Source organism: Nothobranchius furzeri, chromosome 19, assembly GCF_043380555.1.
Source record: "Nothobranchius furzeri strain GRZ-AD chromosome 19, NfurGRZ-RIMD1, whole genome shotgun sequence".
In the NCBI taxonomy this organism is placed as follows: Eukaryota; Metazoa; Chordata; class Actinopteri; order Cyprinodontiformes; family Nothobranchiidae; genus Nothobranchius; species Nothobranchius furzeri.
This window is the reverse complement of record NC_091759.1, coordinates 19462625-19483025: the sequence shown is the minus strand read 5'-3', so window position 1 is coordinate 19483025 and position 20401 is coordinate 19462625. Positions and strand designations below refer to the sequence as shown.

The window sequence follows — 20401 nt, the reverse complement described above, 5'->3', positions numbered from 1 at the left end:
AGTAAATAAATACATCGTCACATCTGGTGTTAGCACTCTTGGGCATTTTATGATAGGGAGCATTTACTACATTTATTACGGTAATATCCTTCCAGCATAGAGGAAGAGTGGTTGTTTGCCATCTTGCTGTTAACTCTGAATGACACATTTAAGGAAGTAAAATGACACGCTTGACTCATTATTCACTTCACACAAACATTTCACTGTGATAGAGTTGTTGGTAACAGAAAATGTACGTTGAAATGTTTTTAGAGCTAACTATTAGCTTCAGATTCACTGTTAGCATTGCTAGCTCAACATTAGCCTTCTTAGGGGTACAGGAAATAACTTCTGGGTCACTCTTGTTACCGGCTTTGGTTCTTTAATCAACTCTGTAGCTTTTTGCCAGCTGTGTTCAATTTACAATTGCTATTTCTGCAGCGTTAGCTCACAGCAGACATGGCAACCTCACACTCCCTGACGATGAACAGTAGCTTGGTCCCTCCTTCCGCTATTTTGAAAGGAGAAAAACTGACAACCCCCACTGCCAGCTGAGAATGAAATATGTTTTAGTAGAACTTTCCTTCCAACATGATTACAACGTTAGACTGTTTTGGGATTATTTCATTGTTGAATTCATGAATATTGCATCTTTAAATATAAAGAATCATATAGATTTCTATACGTTCTCAAAATTAAATGTATATTACCGTTAACATTTAAGCAATTAGTTAAGAATTTGGTTAAGCAAAATCAATACACAAGTTTATTATATTTTATAAAAAGCAGAATGCTGGTCAGATGCTGATTGTGAAAAGCTTTGTGCAGCAGTTCCTCAGTTCTCCTTACATGCTTTTAGTTCTGTGACACTATTTGGCCATCCTGTAAAGAGTTTTTCAGGTTTGTCAGGATCACAGGAGGGTAATGGTCGAGGCAAAGCCTTCAGCTCACACCTCTTGGGTTGGTGGGCTTTGATGTGCGCCGAAGGTCAGTATGTTGAGGCAGTTAAGCAAATCTGTTTTTTTCTCCTCCGAGTTTTTGGATGCAACACAAAGCTGAAGCACGATCAATCTGTTCACATGCCTCACAGAAAGAGGCACGACTAAATGTAATTCATTAAACGTCTGCAGGATTTTTAAAGGTGCACAATGCAAGAATGAAGTAAGAGTGACATCATGTGGTCAGATTTGGGTACTGCAGTCTATGTTTCTAAACAAAGAGTGATTCTCTCATCCTCGTTTCATAAGTGTAATTTCAAAGATGAAACAATTAGCATGTTATGTTGTGTGATTCTAAGGCCCTGTCCACACGTAGCCGGGGATCTGCCAAAACGTAGATATTTTTCTACGTTTTGGTCTGTCATCCACACGAAAACGGAGTTTTTTCACACGAAAACGGATCTTTTTAAAAACTCCGGCCAAAGTGAAGATCTGCATTTTCTCCGTTTTGGGTGTCTGCGTGTGGACAGACAAAACCGGAGTTTTAAGGTCCGCAACATCACTTTCCGCGACAAAAAAATGCTGACATCACGTGTGCGACCTGTGTTTACACTAGCCGGCATCATGGAAGCCTTCAGAGCTGCGCTCTGTCACTACCAGATCCATCAATTGTCCAAGTGCTTTCTGCTTGTTCGTTTTTGCAAGCGGAATTACTGCTCCTTGTGGAAGACCACAGACGAAGGACGAGGTTAAGAACGGGGGAAGTACTGCCACCTACAGGTCTGGCATGTCCTTAACAACGTATTTATCCGGGTACGTGTGGACAGAGTTTTTTTTTAAACGCAGTGGTGTGGATGCAAGTTTTTGGAGGGGCGGATATTCGTTTTCAAAAAACCCCGGCTACGTGTGGACTAGGCCTAAATGGAACCCAGGTAACCAGGTAAGTGTTGATCTGTGACGAACTGGCCACCTATTCAGGATGTCCATTGGAGGTTTATACACTGTAAAAACATAAAAGGTTGAATTCACTAAACCAAGTCACTGGTTACTTAAGTGTAAAGAGCAGAGTTGGGAATGTTACTTTTAAAAAGTAATTGGTTATAGTTACTGATTAGTTTATCAAAAATGTAACACAGTTACTTACAGAGTTACAAGATTATAAAAGTAACTAATTACAAAGAAAAATTATTCTTTCGTTACTTTTTTTCATTAAAGAATGCAAGAAAAATGGGTTCCCCTCTTAATTAAACTTACTTAATGTACTATAAATGACTACAAAACTGAAATATAAATGACTAATGACTGGAACAAAATAAGATTAATGTCCAAATGTTTTTTTTAATAAAACGGAATAATTGAAATAAATGGGTACTTAACAGGAGGAACTACAAACAGGAACATTACACTAATGTAGACTATTAAAATGCCACTGTGTGATATTTAAGTGCTATATTTAGCCAATCACCTAAAATTTATAATTACAAATAGAAACACCTTTAAAGGTTCCCGAGCCTTTAAATTGTCTCTCAGTCTAGTTAAATTACTGAAATAAATAAATTTTTACAGCTCAACATAATTGTGTGTTTTTAGTGGTGGTAAACACACTCAGGTAGTTCTGATGACACCTGAGCACCATGACGTCTGAGACTGACGTCTGCATCAGTGTCACAGCGCGACCAAAGAGATGATCAGAAACAGGTTACAGCTGGATGATCTAGGAAGGTAGAAGATCGGGAAGTCTGAGCGTTGAACAGGTGAGGGGACCTCCGGGACGTCCCGCTGTCACGCCGAGAAGGGCACGGCTGCAGATCCACACCTGCAGCAGCGACTCTGCGGGTCTGCAGCTGCAGATTCATCACGTCTTCCTCATTCTTCACGGCGCTTGGATGAAAACATCCACCTCTTTAGCTCCCGATCAGCTGATGACGGCTTCAACACACCGCGCTGCTGAATTGGTAACGCATGCATTTTCTTATCAGTAACAGAAACGGCGTTATGACAAAAGAAGACTGTAATTAATTAGATTACTCGTTACTGAAAAAACTATTTTTTAGTAACGCCGTTTTTCCCATCAGTGGTAAAGAGTAACATACATTTGCTTTTAACACAACAATCTATTTTACTTTTTACATTTAAGCAATTAGGTTTAGTGGAACCAGTTGATATAACTTGGTTAAGTAATTTCAACATGTTAGTTCTTACAGTGTAGCTCCTGGTGGCCCTGAGCAAGCTGAGGAAAATGGATGAAAGGACACATTTACTCTTGGAATTAATTTTTTTCCCGTTTATCTTTTGCTTTTCTTCACAAATCCAACATGCAAGGTTTTGTGACAAGAAGAAAGAAAAATACTAGAAATTCTCTCCAAAAAAAAAGTTTTTATTTCGTTTTCACAGCAGAAGTGTCTGATAAATGTAGTAAAACGGGATCTTCAGCTATTCTAAAACAACTCATTTCCTAAACGTTAGGGTTTTGATGGTAATATATACTTATTCTAATTAATACAATTCATGTATCTTAATTTCTACTTTCACTTTCACGTATCTCACTCCTGATAACTTCTTAAAATGTGAACGTTTAGCATTGAGTAAACTTTGTTGAAGGTTTTAAGAAAAAATAGACTTGTAAACTTTATTCTGAGTTTGTTGGAAATGTGTGTTTTTCCTGGTCTCCGTGCTGTTTTCTACATTAATATTCATTAATAGCTTGTTGTTGTTGGTAATTAAGCATCTCTATTCCGATTCCAATATTCAGATCCAAACTGTTAGGAGTGGGAACGCCGAGCAGAGGTAAGCAGAAACGAGAGGTGCTTAGCCAGCCATAATGGTGCTGAAGCCTCATCTGTATGTGTTATCAGCCCATCTCCCCAGGCACACGCACACACACTTTCACACTGGATGGAGAGCCTCACACACATTCACACACACGGGTTGTGTTTTCTCACTGAATACAGATGCCTCCTCGTATATTCCCCTCCCACATTTACAAATGCACCTTTTCTCCCGAGCTCGCTCCCCTGTGCACCAGACAGGCTGCACATATGCAGGTAATGAATAAAAGTATGGCTACCCCATGGTTGGGGGTGGGGGGGGGGGGGGGGTATTAATAACACGTTCAGCAGTTCTGGCCCTCAGCAAATATGTTAATTTTCCTTTTTCCTCGCCTGCCTTAAAACTCTGAAAGCGCTGGGATGTCATTTCCAGGTCCAATGCTTACACTGAACTTGTAGCTCTAACAAAAATGCACAACGACCCCCCCCCCACCCCCCACCCCCACCAAACATCTGTCCACAAACCTATAAAAACGCTTCATAACAATAAATCCAAGAAGTCAAATGTGAGGCTGTGGTCCAGTAAAGGTCCCGGAGGAAATTCAGATTTGCACCCACCTGTCTGGCGTTCTCCTTTTGCCGTTCTCGTTGACGTCCAGCAGCAGTTCTGACGAGTCCACCGGGGACGTGGTGCTGGTGTCCAGGAGCAGCTGCTCATGCTGGGCCAGGTACTGAGCTGGGTTCTGCTTGGCTAGCCTGGCACAATGGAGCAGCTCTCGCTGAAGGAGCGGCAGGTTGGCCTAAAGAGAGAAAAAAAACTTATATTAATGTCTTTTGTGTCTCGTTTGCTGCCTCACTTCTCCTGTTCTTCTACTTTTTTTTGTCTTATTTGGAAAATGGAGACAATATTCAGTCAGATTTGAGGCTCACTGGAGAAAAAATATATATTTATCATAAATATTTCTAATAAAACATAATGAGTAACCCTTTCCATCTTTGTTCCTAATAAGCATTTAATTAAGCCAGCTATTTGTAGACTATCATCACAAGTTGGTATCAAACCCATTCTGGCCTAGTGAGGGTCCAGATGGAACATCAGGATTAGTACCTTCATCAGAAACTCACCATAGCTATTCCTTCACCTCTCTACTGCCCTCTGGTGGAAGATCTACAGGTGGCAAGGGCCAATTTTATTTGTCTATGTTTGTTATAGAAAAATTAAATGAAATAAAAATACATTTTTAAATATTTGTTAAACAATAAATAGTAATTAAAAATAGATTATTTTTATTAGAATTTATGGCTAAAATGGGTCAACTGAAAGAAAAATCTACAAGAAAATTGTGTAAAATATGGCAAATAACAATATTAAATGTATTACCTTCAATTAACTTTATTCTTAATTTGAAAAAATAACATTATTTTCAGAAGCCAATACATACATTTAAAAATGCAGAATAAAATGCATTTTTTTAAAAAGATTAATTAAGCAGGCATCTTTTTTTATCCTGTGTAAGTTTGTATTTTATGCAAACTAAGAAAGGCATCACATATCCTAATCCCACAGTAAATGTGGACGTAATAAAAGCTTTTCCACAGTCTAAACATCGCACATGTGAGGTGACAGCATCTCCGTCCCTACCATTTCTTCTCTCATCATTGCCTCCGTGCCTCCGGTGGCCCGGAGCGCATCGACATCTGTAAAGTTTCTCTGCGGCTCTTATAAAAGCACGGCAGCCATTTTCAGTGTCTTCTGACACGCCGTAACAAGAGGTGCCCGCTCCTCTGGCACGGCGTCACGGGGCCACGCAGGTATGCGAGCATCCACTTCAAAGACATCTGATGGCGTGCGCTTCCAAGTAAGGAGATGAAAGTGTTGCATCAGGGAGGCTCAGAGTGGCGGGTGTTTGGGTAAGAGGTCTCATATGAACCTTTGAGTATTTTCAAGCTTTAAGTTGACAAAAATGCTGCCATTCTTCCCTCTCTTCATCACTTTCTTTTACAATTTAAGTCACTTTTTAAATTCCAAGAAGAGATTAGGAGTATCGGGACCTCCTATGATTTGTTTGTGTGGCATTAACATTATAATCACATAAAAATCCACCTCTAGTCGTTAGCTGCAGTGAAAGAAATGCCAAGCGCTGACCTTCGCCTGGCCGGCCCAAAGCTGATGCTCTGGTAATAGTTTCTGATGATAATTACCTTCAAAAAGGAAAAAAAATAAGAGGAAGCCTAAAAAAATAAATAGCTCTGACCCAGGCGAAGCGATCTTTTATTAATTAGAGGTCATCCTAATTACCAGTGAGACGTGGGAGGCATTAAGAAAAAAGGCCTGAGTCAAGAAAAGCAGAGCGTTGAAGAGACGGAACCAAGAACTTAAGATAAAGTGTGGTGATTTACTTGTGTGTGGTTCTCCAGCACACACACACGCACGCACGCGCACACACACACGCACGCACGCACACACACACACGCACGCACGCACGCACACACGCACGCACACACATACACACGCACGCACGCACGCACACACACACACACGCACGCACGCACACACGCACACACACACACACGCACGCACGCGCGCACACACACACACACACGCACGCACGCATGCACGCACACACGCGCACACACGCACGCACGCACACACACACACACGCACACACACACACACACGCGCACACACACACACACACGCGCACACACACACACACACGCACGCACACACGCACACGCACGCACTTACGCACGCACACACGCACACGCACGCACGCACACACACACACAGGCATGCACGCACACACGCACGCACGCACGCACACACACACGCACGCACGCACGCACACACACGCACGCGCGCGCACGCACGCACGCACGCACGCACACACACACACACACGCACACATCATGGGGTAATGCACACTTTAGTCAGAATCAGCTTTCTGTTCTGAAATCATTTTCTGCGTCTTGTTTTAATTATTCCCTTCCTGCAACACACTCCCACCGCCGAACGCCTTCATCACAGCTCCACTCCTTATTAGATGTGACACACACGACTCTGACGGCTAAAAATGAAAAAGAGCTCCAAGTTTAACCTGAAAACAGAGAAATGCCGTGGCCGGTGTCCAGCTAGCACATCATGACACAGGCATCGTGTGGTTTCTGACTGCCTCCTGCCAGGAAAAGACTCAGAACCCTTTTGTGGTTTCAGCATCAAGAAAGAAGAGTTTGAAAAAGAGAAAGGACGGGCGGTGTAACATTAGTGTAATGAAAAAGCATGAACCCTGACGTGCATTGTTGCAGCTGAGCTTCAACACACCTATAAAAGCCCCCCCCCCACACACCTCCGACTGCTCCCTGATACCATATGGTAGCCAGCATTAAAGGCCCCGCAGTGGGAAGACACTAAAATTAGACTGGGGAAAGGGAAGGAAGGAGTGATGCAGGAAAAAAAAGAGAAAAGTTGCAGCTTGGATTCCACAGCCATCCCAGTGATACACTCGCCATCTGGTAAGGAGAGGAGAAGGGAATTGGAGAACGGATGGAAGGATGAAAACAGTAGCGTGAGGACACAATAAAGGAGAGAAGGTGAGCAATGGGAAAGAGGAAACTTCCAAATACACGGAAAGACAGGAAAGGAGCACCCAGAGTCTTTGTTTGCACCATAAACATCAAAATCACAGCAGTTTTGGTGGAATCTACTAGATTTAAGGGATAATGCAAGCTGATGAATGTCAGTTTACAGCTGCACACATGTGCAAAACATAATGGATTTAAGAAGGATTCAAGAAGGGTTTAGGAAAGATTTGAGAAGGATTCAAGAAGGGTTCAAGAAATGTTCAAGAAGGGTCTAAAACATTTAAGAAGAGTTTGAGAAGAATTTCAGGACTCAAGAAGGATTTGAGAAAAATTGATAGGGATTTAATGAGGTTTTAATGAAGTTTCAGATGAATTCAAGAAGGGTTTGAGAAGCGTTAAGGAAGCATTTCAGAAGGAATAAAGAAAGGGGGTGAGTAGGACTCAAGAAGCATTTCAGATGAATTCAAGAAGGGTTTGAGAACGTTTGAAGAATGGGATGGTAAGGATTTGAGAAGGTTTTGGGAAGGATTTCAGAATCGGTTGAGTAGGAGGACTCAAGAAGGATTTCAGAAGGATTCAAGAAGGGTTTAGGAAAGATTTGAGAAGGATTCAAGAAGGGTTCAAGAAATGTTCAAGAAGGGTCTAAAACATTTAAGAAGAGTTTGAGAAGAATTTCAGGACTCAAGAAGGATTTGAGAAAAATTGATAGGGATTTAATGAGGTTTTAATTAAGTTTCAGAAGGATTCAAGAACAGTTTGAGAATTTTTTAAGAAGGGTTTAAGAAGAATTTCAGGACTCAAAAAGGGTTTGAGAAAAGTTTGATTGGGATTCAATGATGGTTTAATTAAATTTCAGATGAATTCAAGAAGGGATTGAGAAGCGTTAAGGAAGCATTTCAGAAGGAATAAAGAAAGGGGGTGAGCAGGACTCAAGAAGCATTTCAGATGAATTCAAGAAGGGTTTGAGAACGTTTGAAGAATGGGATGGTAAGGATTTGAGAAGGTTTTGGAAAGGATTTCAGAAGGGGTTGAGTAGGAGGACTCAAGAAGGATTTCAGAAGCATTTAAGAAGGATTTAAGAAGGGTTTAGGAATGACTTCAGAGGCATTCAAGAATGGTTAGAGAGGGTTTCAAGATGAATTAGAGAAGAATTCAAGAAGAGTTTGATGATTTAAGAAAGCTTGAAGAATGTTTGATTGGGATTAACTAATGGTTTCAGAAACCCTTAATAGATATATAAAAAGAGATCATTTGTCACCTGACTTCTCTGAATATATTCAAAATGCATTAGGGAGTTTGGGGGTTAGGGTTAGTCAGAAACTGGATTTGTACCCTAAAAACTGAAAAAATAAACCCAAACAGATGCCAAAACGAAGACTGTACACCAATAAATGGTAAAATGGTAAATGGCTTGCATTTGACATAGCGCCTTCTAGAGTCCTGGAACCCCCCAAGGCGCTTTACAACACAATCAGTCATTCACCCATTCACACACACATTCACACACTGGTGGGGATGAGCTACGATGTAGCCACAGCTGCCCAGGGGCGCACTGACAGAGGCGAGGCTGCCGAGCACAGGCGCCACCGGTCCCTCCGACCACCACCAGCAGGCAACGAGGGTTAGGTGTCTTGCCCAAGGACACAATGACAGCGACAGACTGAGCGGGGCTCGAACCTGCAACCTTCCGATTACGGGGCGAGCTCTTAACTCCTGTGCCACCGTCGAGGGTAATGCATCCGTAGCAGAAGAACAAGTGAGCTCTGTGTTGAAATGTTTCGCCCGCCTGCTCTCGATCTCTCAGTGCTGCACAGATATTGATCTCAGCTCAACACAACAGACCTCATAACGCGATCCGAGCTGCGACTGTACAGTGCATCGCTCAGTGTAACCCCCCCAAACCCATTCGTCATCTTTGACTACCAAAACAAATCAACACCGCCGGTCTCGCCTGCAGCTCTGCAAACTGCAGACGACCAGCTTTATGCAGCTGTCTGCCGCTAAATGCACATAAATGACCACAGTTCCTTTAGATACAAACACCAGAAACGCCATCGCTCTTCGTTTTCATGCAGCAGACAGAAATAGCGGCGAGCAATCCATAATACGCCGCTTTCATGACCGAAAACAGCAAAAATGTGCTTTTATCTGGCAGGAAAATCAGTGACAAAAACACCCTTGAGAAGAAAGTATGAAATAAACCTCTGAAGTTGGTCGTGACTCGTGCAAATGTGAGAATCAAACGAGAGAAGAAAGATAAAAACAGGAGAAAACGTGGATAAACATCACGAGCATAAGGAGACACATCTGGATGAGAACAGGCTCAAATGCTTTCCAGATGCGGTCGATCTGGGGCCAAGGGCCTGGTGTGCATCGAGTATCTACCTTTAGAAAAGGGACGACAAAAGGTCGCAGCGGGAAGTTGGTGGCTTCTTGGAGCTTGGAGTGAAATTCCTCGATGGTTAGCGTGGAATTCTGGAAAAGAAGAAAAGGGGAGACACGTGAATCCACGTGGAAAAACATTAAGAGATGATATTACTTGTTGGGAGCTGAGCTGCGTCCCGGCCTGGAGCGACTGTTTCAGGGAGCAGAAGAGCAAAAGAACCCATTTTATACCGGAAAATTCTTACATTTATCTGGATTTTCTTCCATAAGAGTGTTCCCAATGAAAAGATATCTGTAAAATATCTAAATAAAAGATGGAAGGATGAGAAGCCAGGAGCAGGAGCGGAGTGAGTTTTATTTCCCAGACCTGAGTTTTGTTGCGATCAGTCCTACATCTGCTCACCCAGATTGTGTCGGGGCTCGTCGCGACAGCAAGAGAAGCCTCCCGAGCCTCCGCCGCTCCTTTTCCCCTCCACACAACCAGCTAATTAACAGTGTCACTCTTTTCAATAAGGCAGGAGGGGGGAGAGGAGAAGGAGAAAAGGGGGAGAAAACGCGGGGAGCCAAAAAGACGCAGGAGAGACTTGAGCGTGTGCAGACGGTGAGAAAAATAAACACAGCGAAGCCAAAAGCAGGTTATTCTCTGTGTGACTAATTAAAAAAATGAAATAAAAATAATCCCCCCTTCCACTGCCTCCTCCGACTGTCTGCACAATGTTCAATCACTATTCTGCCTTCCCCCGCTCATTAGGCTGATGCTTCCTCTGATCACAGCCTTGATGGACCCACGTCAGCTGAGCTGCAGAAACACATCTGTTTAATCTCTTCTCTGCTGGATGGACGTGTTGCTGTGTTCATCTCAGTGAACGTAGGAAATCTGGGCGCCTCTTGTGAACGTCGGCAGCTCTTTAATGGCCTAATCTGTGCAAATCTCACAATTAAATTCACTTCAACTTTTTTGGATAATAGTTTGGTTTAGAAGCACAAACATCAGCAGTGTTTACATCTGTGCATCGGTTTAAAGCACAATTAATGGTTATTTTAAAGAGCAAGTCACCCCCTGCCAGAGTATTACTCCACCCCCACTTCCTGCAAACTTCCTCATGCAGCCTGAGGAAGTTTGCAGCCGCAAACGAAACGTAGCGGGAAAACAGGTCAACAGAACCGCTCTGTGTTTTAAAAAAGAACTACAGCATGGAACTTTATAGCTTATTTGCGAACCAAATTCTTTCCATCCAGAACTCAGCTTTCTGTGATACGGAGATTCTGAATACATTATATTCACACATGGGCTCCAGACACACCTTTAGTTCCATCCATCACAGTAAATGCTTAGTTTATCTGTCAAGTTTTAATTGTTTGTAACATAAATTCTTACTTTTATAAACCTGACTGTTTCTTGAATCAAAACGAAGCGTGTACAATTCCCTAATGAATAAAAGAATCCTAGAATCTTCTGATTAATCAATAAAGACTAGGCAAGCTGATATTCTCAGGGTTTCCCTTACATAGGCGTAGCCGTGGCGGCCCGCCACGGCTGAAATCCCACCGCCACGCCTACAAGATCCCAAGTTTTTTTTCTTCTTTTTTTTTGGGGCGCTGTTTCCCGAAGAAGCAGCGGGAACTACTATGTCGTCGCTTGTGATCACAGCCGGCGGGCAGCAAGGAGGAGCAGCCAGGTCAAGGTGAAGTTACAGCAGAAGTTACTCAGTTTAAAATTAGAAAGGTAGCAGTGGATATAATGCTTTTTGGTTTACATGTTTCAATAGCATTAAGATAAACGAGTGTTGACGATCTTGACAGGTTCTCCTCCCCCGCCAGGCTAATCATCACTTATTCATGTAAAAAAAAATTTCATGTCTGACTTTAACCGCATCTAATACTGTATTACGGCGTGAGCGCAACAGCGACAACTTAAGATCGATGTGTAAGCAGCCTGAGAGGTCGGGTGTTTTCATCTGAACCCTTAAAACCTCCAGCAGGCTACGCTGCACTAATGACGTGTTAGCGCGCGGCGCTAACAACTTAGCGACGTGACATGTCTCGGAGAAAGCGTAAAAACACGTTGGACGCTTCTTCTGAAGACGTCGCCTCGGCTCATTCACAGCCGAGCCTGAGCTCGATAACATTGACCCAGCACAGCCACTGGGTCGTTGGAGCTGCCCCGTGACTGCCTGATGGAAAACCAGCGGGTTTCATCAGACTCGTAAAATTTCTTGTTTTTGCTGGGGACCCCCTGTATTTTACCGCTTCCTCCTGCAGTCTTCCCCTATTAACATTTAAAATGATTCTGTAAATTCTGTGTATCAATAGAAAAAATCTCTGCCTCTGCCAGCTGCAGTAAATGTAGTCTCCAAATAATAAATAAGAGGTGCATTTATCTGTGTATCTCCTTTGATCTGCATTAGTGATATTTACAGCACCAGAACAGTGAAGCAAAGAAACAGATTCCTGAGTTTGTTAGTAATTTTATTCATTAGGTGCATCTGACCTGTGCTATTTTTCTCTGAAATGAGATCAAATCAGTGCTTCTATGGGTTGTCTCCACTCTGCACTAGAAAATTTTACTTTATTTAGAGACGTGTCATAATTTCTCCCCAAGCTCTGGAACAGCCTTCCCCTACAGATTACGTCTGCTAACAGCCTTTCTACCTTTAAGTCCCTTTTAAAAACCTACTTTATTTACCCTTGCTTTTAAATAAAAAAACTGATTTCTTCATTCATTTATTTTACATATGGTCTACTGGATGTTTCTCAGAGTTTTATCATTTTATTTTTATTGGATGTGTGTGCACAGCACGTTGTGCAATTTCTGATAGTTGGAAATGTGCTTTATAAATAAACTTGACATTGACATTGATAAATCTGGCTATGTGGTAAGTAGCAGCGTTAGGGGAGAGGTTATTATGTGGTGACGTGACATATGCAACGTAATGATTTCTGGTGTGTAGTCATGCTAATTACAAACTTTTACAAGCTGATAAAACTCAAAGAACGTGACTGGTGTGGTCGAAACACCCATCATTACTTTTCATTTAAACTACAGTACAGCATATGTGTGATCCAGGGCGTAAGGCAAAGCGGATTAGAAAATAGTGCTTTTAGCCCCGTTGACTTGCATTCATTTTATCGTTCTTCCGGGGACCCATGATGCGGGAGTGACTTGGGCTCCCTACATAACTGTGTATCCACAAGACGGCACTGTCAATCAATGAGAATGGGCCTCAGTTCCCAGCATGCACTGTGGGGTGACGTAGTCAGCTTAGCACACCAACCTAGCTTGAATGCTAACTGAATCTGCATTGAAGTTATGCTGTTTGGTAAATTTTAAATTACCTGTGGAAGAGGAGGGAGCTAGGGGAACGAATAATGATTGATCTTTTGTGAATTGGAGCAAAGTGATTTGAGTATTGTTCAACCTTACGCTACAATCGGACTAATGTTTCAGCCTGTTGTAGCGTTAGCATGCTAGTATTGTGGTGTGAGGCGTAATTTCAGCTCCTTCCAGGAGTTGAGGGGGACCAGGGGCGGGAGCTATAATCTCCTCCTCGTCTCTTTTTACTTTGGTTTATTTTTGTGTTAGTTGGCTCATGTTAGTGTTAGCTCGTTGTTGGCGCTAGCTACAGCAGTAACAGTAACTTACCACAAGGCCCAGCACCAATGTACGGACTCGCTCGCCGATCTCCGGTGAGATGTCGTTTCCAAACTGCTGTAGTGTCGTGAGGAAACGCTTGAGCTTGCTGAGCTGCCGGGCGCCGCACGCCGGCGGCAGCTGCTGATTGGCCAGAGAGGACGAAGAAGACGAGCTGGGCCCGTTGCTGTAGCCGTTAGGAGGAGACGGGGCACCGTTGAGGGCTGTCGGCGAATGGCTGCTGCCGTTGGTTACTGAATAGAGATGAGAACATGGATGCAATTAATGCAAATTTATAATTCTTTAAACATAATAGAAGAATCTTGTAGTTGCAAATATTAAGGGACACCCAATGGATTTTCCCCACATTTGTTTCCAATTGCTGAACCTTGTTTCATCCCTTGAGGCAACCTCAGCAGAGAAAACTGTGAGGAAACACGTCGCCTCTCCATGTTCGTCTGTTCTCCACTGCAGTCTAAACAAGTCAGGACGGTGGAACCCCCAGTTGGCCTATCCACCTCAGGAGAAATGAGTGTGTGTGTGTGTTTCTGCGTGATGGGGGGGGGGGGGGGGGGGTTGGTGCACAAAGGAAATACAAGGCGGTGTAAAGCTCTCCCTTTAATGAGATTAGGTTTTGACTAGCGATACACTCACTCCCCCTCTGGCTGTCGTCCAAAGCCTCCACTGTAAAAGCGAGGATGCTCAAACCACATCTGGGAACAATTACGTCAGACAGAAAATCAAAGCAAGCTGCTTTGTTAAAACCTTTGGCCTGGGTAATGAGAGCCGGGCCTTTCGTCTGTCGTTGCACTGAAGCCTAATTGTGGAGCTTGTGCTCCAGAAGGAGATGCAAATAAAGAGGGATGAAGAAGGTAGAAGAGGTGGAGGAAGAGGAAGAAATAACTCCTCTGTGGCAGAGAAGAAGCAGGACTGCTGAGACGGACGCGACAGCCCTGAGCATCCTGAGTAACAGGGCCTCGGATTCCTTGATTCTAGTGCTCTTCACACGAGCGCTTAAGTATCCACTTGTGAGAGAATACAAGGGTGTGATTTGCTCATCAGATGTGTGTGTCATGGCAAAGCTCCAGGAGTCTGTAAGCGTGGGCGTTAATGAACTTGCTGAGGGAGCTGTTTGCTCGATAATAAATAATTTCCCTTTATTTGTTTTATTTTTTACGTTTTGTGGACGGCTTTCCGACCGTGAGCTTGCAAAGATCGGCTCAGCTTTTTAATAATAATAATAATAATGCATTGAACTTATATAACACTTTTCTAGACACCCAAAGATGCTTTCACACACTCTCACATTCACACACTGCTAGTGATGGTAAGCTACTTGTAGCCACAGCTGCCCTGGGGAGGTCTGACAGAGGCGAGGCTGCCATTTGGCACCGTCAGCCCCTCTGACCACCACTAACACAGACAAGTTGGGTGAAGTGTCTTGCCCAGGGACACAACAGCAGGATACCCCTGGCGGGAGCTGAAATCGAACCCATGACCCTCCGATCATGAGGCAACCCGCTCTACAACCTGAGCTACTGCTGCCCCTTTAGCTCTTCTTTAGCCCCTGGCGGATTATTGTCACAAATTCTCATCAAACCAAACTCCGTCTGTCCTTAAAGCATCCAGATGGAGTCGTAGGATTAGTACCTTCCTCAGAAATGATTCTTGTCCAGTCCTAAACACGTCTACTGCCCTCTAGTGGAGGGGGGATCTGGGTGGAAGGCGTCTATTTTAGGGGTGTGTTCTAATTTATCTTCTTTGTTAGTTAATTACATTGCAATTACATTTCGGAGTTCAGGAGTTTATTTAATAACTTTTCAGCACAAGGAGTCCAAAGCTCGATAAAGAAAACAAAAAACAAGGCTCAACCCCCCCCCCCCCCCCCCCATACACACACACACACACACACACACACACACACACACACACCACCACCACCACCACCAGACAGACAGACTCAGGCCAGGCTGCAAAACACAATACTCAATAGTTTAAAAACTCTAAGGCCAACCTCCTCCAACAAGTCTGGAAGAATATTCCGGACAAGCCCCCATATGACACAGTCTGGCCTGTGGGACAGTAACATACACTGGGGGGCAGCAGTAGCTCAACAGGTTGAGCGGGTTGTCCAGTAATCGAAGGGTTGCAGTTTCGATCCCGGCTCTGGACAGAGAATTCTGCTGTTGTGTCCTTGGGCAAGACACTTAACCCACCTTGTCTGCTGGTGGTGGTTGGGGGGACCGGTGGCGCCAGTGCTCGGCAGCCTCGCCTCTGTCAGTGCGCCCCAGGGCAGCTGTAGCTACATCGTAGCTCATCACCATCAGTGTGTGAATGTGTGTGTGAATGGATGAATGATACATTGTAGTGTAAAGCACTTTGGAGTCCTTACTCTGAGAGGCGCTATACAAGTAAGGGTCATTTATCATTTATCAGTAACATAAGGAGGACATCTGAACACATTTTAGGGAGTGTATGAGTATTTGATTGGAAGCAACACCCAAATGCCTCAAAAAATGCCAAACTACCTGGAGCTCCTGATGCTTTCTCTACGATTACCCGATTCTCTGCTTTAGCCTTCCCTCTGTCCTCATGGGTGACCCCGCGAGGAAGGCTCACCGTTGAGCAGGGTTGGTGGTTTATCGCTTGGGTCCATGTGGCAGGGGTGAGGTGGTGCTCACTCCTCACCCCTGCCACATGGACCTCAAGTGATAAACCATCATCCCTGCTCAACGGTCAACTTTCCTCGCGGGATCACACCCATGAGGACAGAGGGAGGGTTAAAGTTTAACCAGGCAGGCACCCACAGGTGCAGCCGCTCGGTGCAATTACAGGCAGGCCAATGCAGCGGCAGAGGGGCGAATGCAGGGACGCCAAAACATTTGAAATCAGCTTTTTACGATATTCGACACACCAATATTTTAATTCCAATTTCTGATACCCAAATAAACCAACACAAATGTATACGGGGTAAATAACATCATATATGTCCTATATTTCTTCTTAACTAGCACCTTGTCTGCACCCGTCCCCCCTCTCTACTGTCCACTCCTTGTTCCCTCCTCTCCATGACTGATGTCAATTTGTTGTTGTTGTTGTTAGCCTCAAGGGCAAAATGCCGATTATCACTTGTAAGTCACTTTGGACAAAAGCGTCTGTTAAATACATAAACATAAACATAAACATATATTTAAACTTTGTGCAAAATATGACTGCTTCAACTACTAATTCAAATTATGTTAGGCCAGTTGTACCAAACAAACAAATGCTGTACTTCAGGTCGGTCATAGTTTGAGTGAGAGAAGTCACGGAGGAGATTGATGTATAATACGTGCGTAGTATGTAAATGTTGGTCATTAAAAGAGTAAAAATGGACACAGACAATTTCTGGCACTACGTGTTAATGGCATCAACAACCAACAATGTCAGACACCTGATGAATTCAAAATTAAACAAAACAGATTTTATTTTTGTAAAATGTATAATAGATAAAATATTAATTATAAATATAGGAAACCAGATAGCAGAAATATTAATGGACTAGAGAAATAATATATATATATATATATATATATATATATATATATACACACACACATATATACATATATATATGTATATGTGTATATATATATATATATATATATATATATATATATATATATATATATAAATATAATATATACACATACATACATACATATATATACATATATACATATACATATATACATATATATATATATATATATATATATATATATATATATAGTTCTTCAGGAGATTGGGTACTAGAGTGGATGATCAGGAATAAAATGAATTTTTTAGTATTGATTTTTGGGTCTAACATCTATTGGGTACTTTACTGATAATGAAAACACAAACTGCAAACTGCTGCGATGAAGATTCGTGAATTATTTTCTCCCCAATTTTCTCTGGTTTATTTACTTTATTTCATTTTTATATTGAGGTGATTCTGTTTTCCTTAGTTTTTTGTGATCTTAATTAATATTTATTATACTGTTTTCAGTGTTTTCTCAGTAATTTGTTTTTCATGATTTTATATGATTGTCAAACGTTTTTGTTACTGATATCACACTAGAAAAACATATGTCACGTGATTGCACGTCTCCCTGGGACTCCTGTGTTAAAGTTTTTGACTATGCCCTGAAGAAACGCGTCGGCTTATATTATAATAAATATTTTGTCGGCGAGCCTCTGATCATGACTTTTTTTCTTCCATATCTACTTTGAAGATTTGATGCTGTTTTAGAAAATTAACAGTTATTATCCAAAAACTAGATTTTTATTTCTTCATTGTGTCATTTTTTTCCTGCTTCAGGTTTTATACGGTTTTAAAGTGTTGCCGAGTAGCTTACTTACTACAGACCGCTTCCTGAACAGCCTCAGCTCAAGGAAAACGTACTTGCATCCTCCAGGATTGATAAGCTAAAGGCTAGGCTAGGCAAAACCAACAGCAAGTGTTGCTGTCATCTTAAAACCGCTCAGAGATGAATTTTCTTGTAGTTTTTAAACTTTCACACCTTCATCAGCAAAAACGATTTCTAAAATCTAAAACGTCAGCTGCCGAAGCTAAATTAATTAGCGATGCGTGTCGGTCTAGCCACGCTCCACTGGATCCTTCGCAGCCCCGGATAGTTCTGGTCCAATCACAGCTCTCTGTCTGTTTGGTGGGCCGGATGTTGCATCTTTCTGTGTTTCTACTCTTGCATCTATTTGTAAGAGAATAAATGTTTTCAGAGTCCATCTGTTTGTTTTGTTGTTCGTAAGACAACATTTAAAACTATTAAGCCAAATTTAATCCAAAGGATTTGGAAAAAAGAAAATAAGTTAGATCGCTTTTAATAAAACTGTGAAATCAGGAATTAACATTGGCATATTCTGCTCAGCTGACATCAATCTGTTCACTTTTACTCAGTTTAGCAGAGCAGAAAATAACTTTAGCAGGTTTGCAACTTAAAGGGCTTCAAGAAGCGATTGAACCTAGCTCGACGTTTCTGTTGCAAAGCTAAGCTGTTATTTTACTCACACGTGGTGGGGGTGTAGGAGCTGTTACGGGGTGCCCCCTGCGTGCTGGGTGGGGGTGGCATGGTGGGGGGCGTCAACCTGGACTGTGTCTTGACATCCGCAGGTGAGTCGGGCATGGTGGAGCGCTTCCCAGTGCGATCTGAAGGAAGGGGGAGAAGAAGAACGTTTAGGTGTGACAATCATTTTTTAAGTTTGACTCTTTTGTATTGCATTTTTTTGACATTTTAAAACACTTTTTCCTAATTTTTTAAGCAAATTCCTAATTTAGGCATTAAATTCATACTTAAAGCACATTCAAGCGATTTAAAATGGCCGTTTGCCCTGTCAGGGTTACGGGTTAATGCCGGGGTCTGAGTCCTCTCATTTGGACACTATAACCACATCTGCTCAGCTGTGAAACACTGCCAAGATTTATTTTTAAAAAATCTGCAGCTGAATATTTTCTCTCGTGAGGTGTTTATTTCCACCTGATTCAGACCGTAGCAAACACGAAGTTACGACAGTCCTGCAGCGCGGAGGCAAAACCCTCACTGTGGAAACTTAGCTAAAACGCTAACAAGCCTATCACCGAGTCAACAAACTATTATCAAATAATGTGTCGCTGTGTCACAACGGGGAGCGGAGCTTATTTTTTAAAATGAGCCAAGAGGAAGAAGACAGGAGGAAGTGGAGCAGCAAGAGAAACAAAGGAAGCATTTTAATCAGGGTGGACCCTCATGTACTCTATCACCCCAAATGTGTCCAGCTGTAGCGTTTAAAGTGATAGTGTGTATTTTTCCTGGCTATAGGGGGCAGTAGATATCTAAATCATTGCAAGCAAGCAACAAATCCTTTGTGTTGGAGTAAGACCTTACCAACAGATGCCCATTAGGGTCAAAAAGCCCTGGGGAGTGCACACTTTAGCAAAATGACAAGCACATCAGACCTCCTTTCATCACTGGCAACAAGTGAAGAGGTAAATTTGTAAAACAACATTTAAGAAAGACGAAAGTTTTGAAACCGTTTGTTACAAATCAGTAAATACATTTTGTCCTCATGGGCTCCCGTAGAAGGAAACATGGCATCTAATATGGTGTCGCCCAGAGACTACGGGTGTTTCTCAGTGTCAAGGAACCTTGCCTTGATGTCTTGGCCCCGCCCTGGTTGCCTAGGAAATATGTCATCGGGATCCGCCAAGACGTGTTCCAATGTTCATGTTCTACCGAGGCATGTGTTCTCCGTTTGTAAGCCGTTTAGCTAGCTGAGCAAGGATACAAGGGAGGTGTCTTGTAGCCTAGCCTTGGTCAAAAATTACCCACAATTCACCGCAGTATTTTCAAAAAGACGGCGGATCAGAAGCCGGCAGCTACTTCGGGGACAATTTTCAAGTTTAAAAGTAAGTCAGCTAATTTAAAATGTTTTTTTTTTTTAGATCCAAAGAAGTTATCTGTGGTTGGTTAGTTGCTTATTAGTTGCAGCTTCGGTGGCTAGCGGATAGTAACTCACTTATATTTTTAATTTAATAAACATATACACAATTTAAAAAGTAAAATGCTTGTTATATATTTATATTGAAACTAATACGTATAAAATATAACGTTGTCTCCCGTGTCACGTGACGTTACGTGACCGCCGTGGAAGCCGCGGTCACGTGATGCAAGTCTGTTCAATTTAACCGTTTTCTTTGACCAAGGAAGGACCGTGTCCTCGTAAGCAAGGCGCCTGGCCTCACAAGACATCGCCTCGCAAGGCAAGGCAAGGCGCCTTGACACTGAGAAACACCCTTAGGCCCGCTCCCATGTATTTTAGAACAGATTTGTATGGTTATCTTATGAAGCTGGGAATATTTTTCAACAACTGGGCATCACTTCTTTCAGTTTCAACAGTAATTTGATGGATATCTCCAGAAATTAATTGTAAAAACTACACGTTGTCTCTTTAAAGAGATTCACTGAGAAACAGGCTGAACATGAAAATAGTCTCCTACACCTATCTCTTGCAGTAGCTTCTGATAGATAATAGACTGTGAAACTTTAGGATTAGTAAAGCCTGACAGATCTACGTCCCACTGGAGGTTATAGTAAAGCAGC

The 20401-nt window shown here is 42.5% G+C and overlaps 1 protein-coding gene across 3 annotated transcripts in view; it reads right to left on the bottom strand.

Moving 5' to 3' along the window:
* runx1t1 (RUNX1 partner transcriptional co-repressor 1) overlaps positions 1-20401 on the bottom strand; it is a 196113-nt gene that overhangs the window by 14303 nt on the left and 161409 nt on the right. For all 3 annotated transcript variants that reach the window (XM_054745205.2, XM_054745204.2, XM_015973852.3), the window contains exons 2-5: positions 18334-18471; positions 13296-13537; positions 9653-9742; positions 4304-4485 (exon numbers count right to left, since the gene is read on the bottom strand). In XM_054745205.2, coding sequence (XP_054601180.2) covers positions 4304-4485; positions 9653-9742; positions 13296-13537; positions 18334-18448 — 629 coding nt within the window. In that variant the 5' untranslated portion in view covers positions 18449-18471. The remainder of the gene's footprint in view (positions 1-4303; positions 4486-9652; positions 9743-13295; positions 13538-18333; positions 18472-20401) is intronic.